The 13,229-nt window shown below is 62.7% G+C and overlaps 1 protein-coding gene across 1 annotated transcript in view; it reads right to left on the bottom strand.

Moving 5' to 3' along the window:
• Window positions 1-2,188: 2,188 nt before the first annotated feature.
• SH3D21 (SH3 domain containing 21) overlaps window positions 2,189-13,229 on the bottom strand; it is a 15,988-nt gene continuing 4,947 nt past the window's right edge. Inside the window, exons 5-15 of the mRNA XM_032766811.2 lie at window positions 12,899-12,974; window positions 12,363-12,463; window positions 11,497-11,595; window positions 10,695-10,731; window positions 8,126-8,194; window positions 7,209-7,326; window positions 6,696-6,781; window positions 5,698-5,813; window positions 4,364-4,536; window positions 2,995-3,058; window positions 2,189-2,477 (exon numbers count right to left, since the gene is read on the bottom strand). Coding sequence (XP_032622702.1) covers window positions 2,382-2,477; window positions 2,995-3,058; window positions 4,364-4,536; window positions 5,698-5,813; window positions 6,696-6,781; window positions 7,209-7,326; window positions 8,126-8,194; window positions 10,695-10,731; window positions 11,497-11,595; window positions 12,363-12,463; window positions 12,899-12,974 — 1,035 coding nt within the window. The 3' untranslated portion in view covers window positions 2,189-2,381. The remainder of the gene's footprint in view (window positions 2,478-2,994; window positions 3,059-4,363; window positions 4,537-5,697; window positions 5,814-6,695; window positions 6,782-7,208; window positions 7,327-8,125; window positions 8,195-10,694; window positions 10,732-11,496; window positions 11,596-12,362; window positions 12,464-12,898; window positions 12,975-13,229) is intronic.

Consider the following 13,229-nt stretch of genomic DNA (forward strand, 5'->3'; position numbering starts at 1 on the left):
CCGGGCCCCCTGCCGCCAGCTGTAACAGGACCCAGATGTTTTCCAGATGTGCCCTCCTAGCCCCAGGGTGAGCAGGCTGCCAAGAATGCAGAGGCTTGTGTCGACCTGCACCAAGCTGATAAACAAGGGCAGGGGGCTGGGTGCCAGGTGGGACCCTTCAGGACTGAGGCCTCTGGGGGGCAGGGGCACCATGCTGACAGCACGGAGGAGACGGGCTCTGCCTAGCCAGGATCCAGTAAGCAGCTTCCTAGGGAGGCTGCAGGGGGAAGAAGGATGGTAGAAGGGATGCCTGGAGCCTTTGTGGGGGGAGGGGACAGGAGCCCAGAGCCAGCCAGCTGCCCTCCCATGCCAGCCTGGGGCAGCTGTGCATGATGCCCTTTGGCTTGGCTGTGCCCCACCGGGGCTCATGTCAGGAGCCTTTGCCCTGCCCTGCTGCCCAGACAGGGACTGAGGGAATCACTCGCTTGCACAGGGACAGATTCTGATCTCCCTGCTGGCACTGGGAGTGGGTATGCGTCAGTCATCTCCACTTGTGCAGCGAGGGGCTTGCTATCTGTCCCTGGACCTCAATAGGCTGATTCCTTGATCCGAGCTGATGTAACTGCCCAGCCAGGAGGGGCTGGAGGGAGCTGGGAAAGCGCTAGGACACAGACTGCTATTTAACCAGGCAAAGAAAACTCAAACTGGCCTTGCCTTGGTTTCTCTCACCTCCCCCCTACCCCGGACTGAGAAATACACTGCATGGAGCTAACCTGGCCTGCTGATCAGAAGCGAGCTCCTGGCTTTCAGGCTGACCCCTCTCCCCAGCACTTTGCCTATGGCTGGACTGTTCCAACTCATCGGGTCAGGGACCGGCTCGCCCCTCAAGTTTGTACAGGGCCTTGCACATCGCAGATGCTGTCGACACTACAGCAGCCAGGCAGCAGCTAAGATTTGTATAAAAATAGTTTATTAAAATTTTACACATTTATAAAATAGTTTTTAAAACCTCAGGCTTTCAGCAGTGAGACAGCTACTGGGGGCGAGGGACACTCACAGCTGTTCCAGCCCCACCCCGTCAGACAAGGATAGCAGAGCGGAACCGGTGGGCACTGCAAGGGGCTGCTCCCAGAACCAGGGACAAACGCCCAGTTCTCAGGATGAAAGGGCAGTGGAAGCACCAGAGAAGTAAGACAGGGCTCCTAATGGGGAGGGGGCTGGCGGAGAGCCAGGTCACTCTACAGACACCAATGCTCGGTCATGTTTGAACACATGCTCACCAACACAACTTGATTCTAGTGCAGACAGAACACAGCATTGGCTCTGACTTGTGGGGGATCCTAAGGCCGTGGGGGTCCAGCCTGCATGAGTGATCACAGCTTAACTAGGAGGAGGATTCCCACACCCACGTCTGACCCAAGGACAGCTTAGCCAACACATCCGAGTGCCCTAGTGCGGACAGGGCAGGATGTAACACGTTAGCTGGGAGGAAGCAGCTCACTCCACGGGGCCAGCTGACCAGGACAATGCAGATGGTTGTCTGCGCTAGGGCGAAGCTGTTCCAAACCGTTATCCTGGTCTGACGCGTGGCAGACAGGGCTGGGGACAGTCAGCACAGGGATTTTTGTCTGGGAGGGGTGAGCATCAGCAGCCCCCAGGAGGTTTTAGGGCTAGGGTCAAAGTTGAGCTTTGAGAGTTGTGCTGGGCTAAAAGATGGTTATTCCCCACCCCCACCCCGAACACCCTCACACACCAAGGGAGTGGCTGGGAACAGCACAGAGATGAGCACAGCCCAAGGCTGAGACAGGTGGGGGGGAAGAGGAGAGCCAGGAGCTCAGGACCAGTCTCCAGCGAGGGACAGATGCTGCTGGGACATGGGTGGCTTCTCCTGGGGCAGGGGGATGGAGGGGCCTCTTTTGGCCTATATGCAGGAAATTCAGAGCTGAGCAGGTGACAGGGGGTGATGACTGCCCAGCGCTGGCTAAATCCAGGCAGCAGCCAGCCCCCCCAGCGAGGCCAGGCCTGCGCGCTGCCGGCATTAGCTCTCTGGTCCTGCTAGGGCATCGCTAACTCTCCTGACAGCCCCCAGCCCCAATTCTTTCCCAGCAGGCAGGTGCCCCATGCTGCCCATCCCCCAGAGGGTCAGCCCAGCAGGACTGCACCCCACCACAGTGCTCAGGGGGCTGCGTGGCCCAGAGCGCCTCACAGTGCTCCCACCGAGGGCCCAGGGAGCAGACACAGCAGATGAGCTGGAGGGGCTCTGGGCCTTCTCCCCACTCCCCAGGGCAGGGATCTGGCCTTGGGGTGGACAGACACCAAGGGGAATCAATGGCCAGCGATTCTCTTGCAAGTTTAACAGCTCCCGGCAGAGTTTGCAGAGCGAGGCCTCTACACAGTGGACGTCACAGCGTGGCCAGCAGTTCCGCCGATTCACTGCCCCGCACAGCTGCTCCTGCTCCTTTGAGGGCAGGCATCTGTTTCATGCTCTCAATTTCCACCTGCAAAGGAGAGATGAGGGGGAGCGAAGGGAACCAGGATAAACCCCAGCCCCACTCCCTGCACTGCCCAGGCAGGGCACCTGCCTGTCGCTCAGAACAGGCATCCCTGAGCACTCGGTGGAGAGCAGCAAGACACCCAGGCCCCAGGTTATCGATGGGAAAAGCGCAGGAGACAGGGTCCGTGCCCATTCGTGTGGCATTCAGGCACCACACAACGAAGACTCAGTTACCCCCCATCCACAGGCTCAGCTGTTAATCCTTCTAGATCCAACTCCAAGTGCCAGCTCCCACTCCGACCCACACCCCACCCCATGGGTGGAGGCCAGGGGGATTTCACTGACAGACATGCTGCTATCACAGATCTCCCTGCAGCAGCAGCATGTGAGCTGGGGTTTGGGGGCGGGGGGTAGCACCCTGATGACAAGCTTTGGGTTTGAGAGATCCCAGTGAGGGAGAGGCTGGGGTAACCCCCACCCCTGAATTTTCCATGCAGCTCCGCATCCCCAGTGACTCTCACCTCCAGCACCATGCGCTTGGCCTGCTCCTCCTTCATTTCTGTCTTGAGCTCCTCCATGTCCTTCCTGCAAAGGGCAGTGCACAAAGCTGGCCGGGGCTCGGGCTCAGGGCCAGAACCTCAGCCAGCTCCAAGAAGTCACCCCAGGCACATGGACCCTAGAAGCACCCAACTCCACAGGCTGCTGCTTCTCATGCAGGGGCTCCCATGAAGTTCAGTGCCAAACCTCAGTCTCCCCAAGGCCATCACCTGACTGTACAAACATGGCAGGCACTCAGACCTCATTCCCCCACCAGCCACGGTGCCCTGGGCCGATTCACTGCTCTTCCGGCCCCACTGACACGACCAGCCCGTGCCGCTCTGAGACGCTGGCCACAGGGCTGTCAGCGAAGGCTGGCACCAGGCCTGCCTCCCCCACCCCAGGGCTCACCAGCCCTGGATGGGACACTGCCCACCAGGCTAGATGTGCACAGGGGCTGGCAGACCAGGCCAGGGCTGAGGCTGCTGTAGGCAGTAGCCCCCAGCCCAAGAGAGAGGCAGCTCCAAGCACGGCTAGGAAGCAGAGTCTCATGCTGCCCCTGGGGATGGGAAATGCTGCATGCAGCAGGCGACTCGGGGTGCTCTGGCTGGCCGTCTCAGCTTCTGGGGTCAGCCCCTGCCAGGGCTCCAACAGCCCCTGTGACGAACTGGGAATGTTCTTAATGTTTGCTCTGAATACTGTGTTGTGCCTCAGTGCCCCCATGGCAGTTCTTAATATCTAGGTGGTGGAATAAGTGTGCGTGATTGCTGCAGAGGAAGGGGCCAGTGCACCTAAATGCCTGGCACTCTGTCTCCTANAGCTGAAGGTGTTGGAGACAAAGAGGTCAGGTGACCTCCTGGCCCGGGAAAGGGGCTGAGCAGAGAAGAGGGGCTGGGTGGGGGTTCAGTCTGGAGCTGGCTGGGGACAAGGAGTGAAGTGCAGACGTGGGGGTCTGGCTCACTGACCCCCAGAATGGACCCTGCCGAGGGGTCCGGTCGCTGTACCTACAAACTCTGTTTTAGACCCTGTTCCTGTCATCGAATAAACCTCTGTGTTACTGGCTGGCTGAGAATCACGTCTGACTGCAAAGTGGGGGTGCAGGACCCTGTGGCTTCCCCAGGACCCCACTGGGGCGGACTTGCTGTGGGAAGCCCACGGAGGGGCAGAGGGTGCTGAATGCTCCAAGGAGAGACCCAGGAGGTGAAGCCGTGTGAGCTACTTGCCCTGAACAAGTCTGCTCCAAGGGAGAGGAGGCTCCCCAAAGTCCTGCCTGGCTTTGTGGGGACCAGTTCCAGAGCATCACCCAGGGACTCCGTGACAGCCCCCACCTCCCCTACACCCAGCCCCACTCACTGGTGCTGCACTCTCATCAGGTCCATCAGGATCCGCAGGGACCGGAGCTCGGCCACCAGTTCCTCCAGAGACAGCTTCTCCTCTGCCTTGGGGGGGTCCCCCAGGCTTTCTGGGGGCTGCAGCTTCCTGGCCTGGATGTTGCTCTTGTCTGGGACCAGAGGTGCCTGCACGTGCTGCAGGAGCAGGGAAAGCCAGTCACTCTTTGCAACTGAGGAGTCCCACAGCTGAACACCCCCACCTATCAGTCCCAGAGCTACGGGCACAAGGTGAGCATTCCCCTAAGAAGAGCACCTCAGGGAATGCAGCAGATCTCAAGCACCCACCTCCCCACTGGTGCTACCTGGCCCCATCAGCTGACAGGCCAAGGACAGAATGGGTCCTGCCAGCCAGGCTCCCCCTTGGATGCTCCTTGCCGCGCAGGGCCAGACATGTGGAAAGCCACGCCAGGTGCATGGAACTGGCCCTGGTGTTGCCCATGCTGCAGCTTCTCCCCAGCTCTCAGAGCACCCAGCCCAAGTACCAGCTTCCCAGATGGGAGGAGAGGGGCCGGTATGGGGTCAGAAAGGTAGTGCAGGTGCAGCTCCCCTGACCTGAGTGCTGAACCAGGAAGTGGCCCCTGCCCTGGCTGCCCCACACACACACTCACTCCCATCCCTGCTGTGACTCTGGCAGCAAGGTGGCACCCTGCTCCTCCTCACCCCCTTCCCCCGCACTCAGGTGCAGCACCCCTCCCCTCTTCTGTTCCTCCTAGGGGAGCTCTGGTGCTGCTGACCCATCCTACAGGGCTCCTGGGGCAGAGCCTGGGACCCGCCCCTCCGGGAGCCCAGCCCCAGGGCACAGCAGGGCCAGGTGAGTAGCCTGCCTGGTGGCCAATACCAGGAGACAGTGACTCCTGCTGCCCACTGTGCCACTCTGCTGGTGTGTGGAGCTCTTAGGTGGGTTTATGCCGCTCTGCCTGTGCATGGGATTGGGTCTACACTTCAGTCTACACTCACTCACTTCACCAGACCCTGCTCCCATGGCCAAGCCCATTATTTCAGGTCCAAGCTATCCAGCACCTTTAAAACCAGTTGGTGCCAAGGCCAGGGTCCCCACCCCAGTGCCAAGCACATGCCAGCCCCTGCTGGCTCAGAAGGAGCACTGGGTGGAGGCTTGACATTCCTCCCCAGTACAGGGTCTCTGCGGCTCGGGGAGTGGCACAGAGCGGTTAGAGCCACTCACCCTCCGGACAAGGCAACTGCAGCATATGCAACACAAGGAGTTTGCCCACCCAGCCCAGTGAGTCCAACCCTTTCCCACCCACCATCAGTGAGAGGCGCTGCCCGGGCACTCACCGGAGAGCTAGCAGATGGCTGGCTGGGCGGCTTCCTGCCTGGCATTTTGGGACGAGTTGTGGTGGGGTGGCTCAGTTTGGCATTGGAGATCAGGACGGCATCGAAGCCATTTGCATCTGCAGAATCAAGAGGCACCAGCAGCCCTCTCCCCATCAGCAAATGCAGCTGGTGCCAGACTCCAGGGCAGGCCCTGAGCTCCAGGGGCTGGGGGAGGCCCTGGGCACAAGGACTCCACCTGTTCCAAACTGTGCTGTCAGGCTGAAGAGCTCTGCATCTGGACCAACCACGCCCTGCCCGTGCACCCTTGGGCCAGGGCAACCCACAGGGCTATAGCCAGACAAGGCAGCCAAGTGCAGGGCTGGCTCCAGGGTTTTTGCCACCCCAAGCAGCTGCTTGCTGGGCTGGTGCCTGGAGCTGGCCCAAAAACCAGACAGTGGGGCATCCACGGAGCTCAACACCCGCCTGAGGCACCGAGCTCCTTGGAACACCCAAGCCTTGGGCTGGGCACAGCACAGGGGTGTAAGGGGACTGACTGCTCCCTGCCCTCCCAAGGCAGGGCCCCCTTTCTGCTCCTGAAGGGAGGGAGAGATTTGGGCAGCTGCAGCAGGGGACTGACCAACAGGACTCCTGGGTTCCACACCGAGTGGATTAGCTGGGCGAGCTGGCACCAGGAGGCCTGTTACATCGTGTGGGCTCCTCACATGCAAACAGCAGCAATTTCCTCACTTTTCTAGCCCAGGAGCAGCCCAGGCCAGAGCGGCGAGAGGGTGCTCAGAACCCAGGGCAGGGCGAAGTCTGGAGGTGCCAGCCCTGCCCCAATGCCCTCAGTCCTGCCCGGGGCAGAGACTCCACCCGTGCAGGACTGGCTCCCGTCACCGCTACCAATGGGCAGCTCCCGCTCGGCCCAGGGCTCTGCTGGTTGACACCGGAGGGAGTGATGCTACTCGCCCACCCAGTGAAGGGAGGGGTCGGAACGTGCCAGATGGCAACAGGCTTACCTGGGTCCTTGGGCTTGCTCTTCTCCGCACTGGCTGGGGCACAGTTCATAGGGGTGCAGGGGGGCCTGCCAATGGCAGAGACATTCCTGCACATTAGGGGGCTGCAGCCCAGAGAGCCCCTGCCCCCTCATGCCTCTTCCCCCTACCTTCGACCACATGCTGTGTCCATCCCACTCCTGCCACTTCTGGCCTGGCCCCCCAGGTGGGCAGGGAGGAAGGAGCCTAACTCAGTTGCTCCATCCCTTGCAGAGGTCTAACAGCCACTTGCAAAGCCGGCAATGGCATTAGTGGTGCCAGAGGCAGGGGGCTGAGCCCAGGTGGGCAGGGAGGGAGGCGTCCACCCCCAATACCAAGATTAACCCCTGGGAGGTTTGCGAGAAGAGGCCCCCACCCCACAAGGAGGGGGGTTAACACATCCCTATCAGCCTGCAACAATGGCTAGCTCGTGCCTAGACCTCCCCCACCAGCTAGCGCCTGCCCTCTGCCCAAGGGAAGGGGGCAGGGGCTCCTCACCTGCCGGCAAGGCTGGAGGCCAGCTTGGTCTTGGCAGGGACAGGAGGGGCTGGAGCTGCTTTCTTGCTGGCAGGGAGGTTCATCTTGGGCAGGTCCATCTTCTTCTGCACCTTGGGCTCTGGGGGCAGAGGGAGGGGTGAGCAGCAGGAGACTGGCTGTTCCCCAGGACTTACCCTCCCAGCCCATGACTGGCCAGGGGCTGCAGCCTGGGTCCCAGGACAGTCCCCAGCCAGCAGACAAGGGCCCACAGCCGAGGCCCCATCACGGCCGGGTCCCCCTCAGAGGCACATTCTTGGCCGAAGGTCAGGGGAGTTTGCCCCAGGGGGTCATGGAAGTTCAAACACCAGTAAAACACCAGCACGTTTGCCCTGGCCTATGACTACCAAGTGTTTCAGCCTCTGGGCCCGGCTGGCAGATTGGCAGCGCACTGAGGTGACACCTCTGCACACACCAGGGAGTCACACATGGCAGGAACCCCTGCCTGCTGCGCTCTCACCTCTCCCCCAGCTGCCTCCAGCCTGGCTGGCCCCAGGGGGCATGGACCGAAGCAGGAGGGGGTAGGCGAGCTATAGCCTAACGCAGGAAGCGGACAGCAACGAGCTGCTGCCCTAGCCATGCCCTCCCCCTCAGCTCCCCTCCTGACCAGGGATTCTGAGCGGCCTCTGGGCTGAGGGGAGGGAAAGCTACGGCCTGTTGCCCACGGGGAAGGGGGCAGACCCGGATGAGGCAGGACTAGCCCCTCACATCCCACCTCTACCAGCTGGCTCCTTTTTAGCCAGCTGGGTGCCCACGGCACGTGCCCTCAGGCACACTCACTGGCACACGCCATGCACCCTGCTGCCAGGATGGAGACTTGGCACTTCCCCCAGTGCCCATGGCCAGCCCGACCCAGTGGGCAGCCCCCTGCCCTCATTTACCTTTGGGCTCGTGGGGGGGCCGCAGCTCTGCTTTGCTGGCACTGGAGACTCTCTTCTCCGGCCTGAAGACTGGCAGAGAGGAGCAAGAGGAAGAGTGACGCATTGGCTGACTTGGGTTGGGGGCAACATGCTCCCCCCAGCACTGTCCCTGCTTCCTCAGCCCCATCTGCCCCAGGCCCTTCTTTTGGGGTGGGGGAGGGGGAGAAGAGGAGGCTGGGCTTGGAACCACCCGGCCTGGGTGGCCACCAGGGCCCTGTGAGGGCAGCCAGCCCCGTTCCCTCCCTCGCTGGGACTGGCTCCATCCACCCGGGAGTCTTACCGCCCCTCAGGAGCCATCACCTACAGCTGGGCCTGGGCTGGAGTCACACCGGGCCACCTCCAGCCATTCACCTGGGTTGGGTGCACCTCAGCAGACACCCCACGGAGGTCAATGTAGTTTTGCTTACACCAGAGACTCCCCTGGCTGCCCAGGGGAGAGGAGAACCTGGCCCTGCCTAGGCCCGGCGAGGGGAGCAGAGGTGCTCGCTCAGGGTTGTCAGAAGCTCCCGGGAGGCGAGTGAGTCAGCGGCATGGGGCTGACACCCACGCAGCCCAGCCTGGTGCATCCGGGGAGCTACAGCAACACCCAGCACCTGTGTGTGAATGCGCACGGGAGGGGGGGAGAACAGTCAGAGGGGGCCGAGCTGCCCCAGGGGACAGCTCAGAGCATGGCTTTTGGTTGGCTTCACACTGGCTTGGACTCTGCCTCCACTGCCAGCCTCACTGCCCCTGCGCCAAGGGGCTCCAGGAGGGGGAGCTGGGCACTGTCCCTGGGGGTGCTCACAGCAGCTGGGATCTCAGATCACAGGGTACCCCCAAAATACACCCAGAGTGACCCCCATGGTGGGATGAGCTCAGAGCCAGCCCATCCCCCAGACAGCGCTGAGCACCTCCCCACAGCAGCTACAAACCCGCCACGTGCAGCCCACAGTCCCCAGCCAGAGCTGGGGTCTGCAGCCTCCACTTCCTCTGCCAGCTGCTGCACCAGCTCACTCCCCGCGCCGGCCCGCATAGAGATGGGCCCCCCACTGCAGGGCACGCAGCCCTCCAGCTGACAGCTTCTGCCCCAGCCGCCTCCCTCCCGCCCCGGCGCTGCAGTGCTGCTGAGGGCCCAGCTGGGAAGCCAGCCCCAGCCCTGAGCTCTGGGGCGACTGGACCCTGGGGACAGGTTACATCACATAACACCAGGGCAGCTCAGCCCTGCTAGCTCTCACCGGAGCAGCGCTGCCTCTGCTAACCAAGCCCTGACCCCTGAGGGTTCACACAAACCAAAGCCACCCACTGATTTTGTCCCTTTGCCAAGCCCCGAGGCTGGGGCACCCCTCCCCACAGCACCCCCACCCCCCATCTGGGCCCCGCGTCACTCCCCGGGCCCCGCGCCCCATCCCACAGCACTTACCCTGCCTGGGCCCCACGCAGGAGCTTGTGCCACAAGGGCAGGGGTGGGCGTGAACCCCTCCAGGCAGACTCAAGGGGAGAGCCCTGGTGATGGAAGCTGTGCCCGTCCTGGGGCCAGAACCATTCCAGTGGGTTCAGTCTGCCACTTCCTAATGGCTCCCTGCACCCCCCAGCAATAACCAGTCATCAGGGAACACTGAGTGGGGCTGAGAGATGGGCTGTGGGGGTGGGAAGAGAGGCTGAAAGACAGCGCCGCTTCTGGAGCCTACAAAGCCCCTGGCCCAGCAAGGGCCCCCATGGCACAGACTGCCAGAGCCACTGAATCCAGCCCTGACCCCCAACCAGCCAGCCCTGGGGTGCAGCTGCTGTGTTCCCACCCCAGGATGGCTCCTGTACACCCAGCACGTTGGGATCCTCCTGGGTGCTACAGCGGGAGGGCACAGGGTTGGTACAGTGAGTGGTCGCTCGCGGGGGGGGGGACCACTCCCCTCCACACCACTCTGCACCATGCGCATGCCATGGACAGCACAGAAAGCAGAGGGGATGTGGGTACCTGCCACCACAGCCACGGATGTGGCCTTCACAAGCTGTTTGCAGGATGAGGGGGTCCGGGACCCAGGCTCCGGCCGTCAGCAGGGACCTGCCTGCAGCGCCCCAGAGCTCTGCTCCGAGCCACCCTTCCCCAGGATGCTGCTCAGCCCCTGTACCCTGGGCACGTGATGCAGAGGAAACTAGCACCTCGCGGGAAAGGAAGTCACAGATGCAGAGCACCCAGGGCTTTGCAGCTCAGGAGCCTCTGCCATCACCTCGGCCCTGCCAGCTCCCCTGCTGGCGGCCGGCAGTGCTACCCAGAAGCCAGCCAGCCTAGCAGGAGGAGTCTTGGTGACCCTGCAGCACGGGCCATGCGCAGACTGCTCTGAGCTGCACTTGGACCCACAGCTGCTCTGTTGATAAGCCCACATTTAGGCCAGCCTCTGGGGCTGGCAGGACCCCCCAAGTAGCCAGGCTGGCTGCCACCCCCGCCCTTGGCAGTGCCAGCCCACGGCCTCCACTGGGTCTGCCTCACTAGGGAGGGGCTTGCAGCCAGGCCCCCCACCAGCTCTGACCCTCCCGCTGTGTGCTCCTTACTTACTCGACTCTTGGCTCCGCGCAGGCACCACCGCCTTGATCTGCAACAGAGCAGAGGACGATGAGCAGGAGGGGGCACATCCTGCAGTGGTTCCTGGCCACTTTTTGCCCCGTGTTCAGAGCGTCCCTGAGCTGTGCGAGGCCAGCACCACACAGGGCAGGAAGAGGGGCCGTTGGCGACCCTACAGCTGGGAAGGATTCTCTCTCCCCCCCCCCGCCCAGCTCACCCCGAACCAGACGCGTCCTGGGCTCTTCCATTTCAGCAGCTCCAAGGACGGGTGCTGGCCAGGGCAAACTGCCGGCCTGGCGGAGGTGAGCCCAGCGGCTGAGCCGGAGCAGGGTACCAGGCTAGGAGGGCAGAGCTGAGCCAGGGATTTATTACTGCAATTATCAGAGGGGGAGCTGTGTTAGTCTGGATCTGTCAAAGCAGCAAAGAATCCTGTGGCTCCTTATAGGCCCACAGAGCCTGCGTGCCCAGCCGGCCCAGGAAGGAGAGGGGACACATTGCACAGTCCCCAGCCCCTCCCCGCGTCTCTCACCAGCTGAGCGAAGGGACGGGCATGGGCCACCCCTGGTTGTTCCCTCGGGGTTACTGCACCACCTGCGGGGGGACACAGGACCTGGAGAGCGGTAGCTCCCTCCCCCCCTGCAATGGGGCCAGGAGCCATTTGCCCAAGTGACTGGCTGTCCCGGTGTCAGAGCTCCTGCCTCAAGGTCTGCGCCCCCCTGCCCCCCACAGGCCCACTCGCTGGGCCCCCCCCACACCAGCCAGCCCGAGGCAAGGAGCACCCAACCCTGGCACTCACCTTTGGCACCAGGGGCTGCAGCAGCATCACAAAGTTATCAGGGAAGAGGCCTCTCTTGCCATCACATTCTCCTTCCCACCAGCCCTCATCCTCCGTCTCCTGCAAGGCAAGCAGGGAGTGCCCAGCTCAGGCTGGGGTGCTACCCCCACGGCCCAGCACCCCAGCAACGGGCTCAGACATCGCAGAGCACCAGGACAAAGCCCGAGGGGGTAGCACCCACTCCAGCCGGCTCCCTCACAGCACCCAGCAGAGCCCATCCAGAGAGTCAGACCCCTTTAGCAGGAGGGGCTCAGAGTGCCCTGAATGCCCTGGCTCCAGCAAGTCCCTGGCAGCAAAGGCACAGTGGGGGGCATTGTGATGCCCACAGCTCCCGCCATGAAGGGAGGGGATCGCAGCCCTGTGCCCCACACCTCCCTGGCCCATGGGGATGGTGCATTGCTGGGGGCCCCTTCAGGGCACGATGGCTGGCACTGGAACCTTCCCCCAGAAGCTGCAGCCAGCGGTGCCGACGGACCAGCAGCAAGAGCAGCTCAGCTAGGCTCCCGGAGCCGGGAAGCCAGCCGGGGACTCTGGAGCCCCTCTGAGACAGGACAGGGTGTTGAAGGAACAGAGCGCAGTGAAGATGTGGGGCTGAGACCCAAAGACTCACGCCCTCCAGTACCAGGCTCCACCATTTGGGTTTCCCCGTCTGGTTGGTGGAGCACAGGGGCCAGGGCTGTCGGCTGTGTCCCTGTATCATGCCCAGAGGCAGCTGCGAGGGGGCTGGCTTCCCCACCAGTGAGATGGGCAGATCAGCACCCCCTCCAGGGGGGTTCACAGCTTGCCCTGGCAGCCCCACCACCGTCCTCAGCTCCCCAGGCTCCCACCTTGCAGAGAACCAAAACGACGTTTCCTCTCTTCAGCTGCAGCTCGTCCTGGAGCTCCGGCTCGTAGTCGAACATGGCCTTGCAGTACTCGGCCTCGCAGTCTGGGCAGGAGGGGAGGGAGTCAGAGGAAAGACCCCCACAGTCGCCAGTGGGGGGCGCTGTGCTGCTCAGAGGGAAAGGAATCAGACCTTGCTAGAGGGGGGACAGGGGAAGGTCCATGCTCCTGCCTTGCAGATGCTGCATGAGCCAGCGGGAGCACAGGCCTGGGGGCCTGGACTCCAATCCCAGACTCACCACTGCCTAGGTCAGAAGCCCTGGGGCAAGCGGCTTCCCTGGGATGGGGGGGACCCATCCTGCCCTGCGGCAGTGGCTGGGAATTGATCCTTGAGGCCTGTTGGGGGCGTAGTTCTCCCTTCCCATCCACTACAGCCCCAGGGATGGCCCCACCCCAGCTAGGGCCCCACAGGGAACACAGCTACTCAGCAGAGGCAGCAGGCTCCATGGGGCGGGGGGAAGCGCAGGCAGGTCTCACTTACACGGCTGCAGGGGCTGGCTTGGCAGGGGGCTCTGGGCTGCAGGGATGGGCTTCTCCAACTTCTTGGGGGGCTCTGGCTGTGGAGGCGACATGAGGCTCATTAGCGCTCAGGGAGCAGGTGCTCAGAGCACTGAGCTTCAAACCCCATGTGACGAACTGGGACTGTTCTTAATGTTTGCTCTGAATACTGTGTTGGTGCCTCAGTGTCCCCATGGCAGTTCTTAAGTATCTAGGTGGTGGGATAAGGGTGTGTGATTGCTGCAGAGGAAGGGGCCAGTGCACCTAAATGCCTGGCACTCTGTCTCCTAGCAACTGATGGCCTGGGCCCCTCC

Source organism: Chelonoidis abingdonii, chromosome 25, assembly GCF_003597395.2.
Source record: "Chelonoidis abingdonii isolate Lonesome George chromosome 25, CheloAbing_2.0, whole genome shotgun sequence".
In the NCBI taxonomy this organism is placed as follows: Eukaryota; Metazoa; Chordata; order Testudines; family Testudinidae; genus Chelonoidis; species Chelonoidis abingdonii.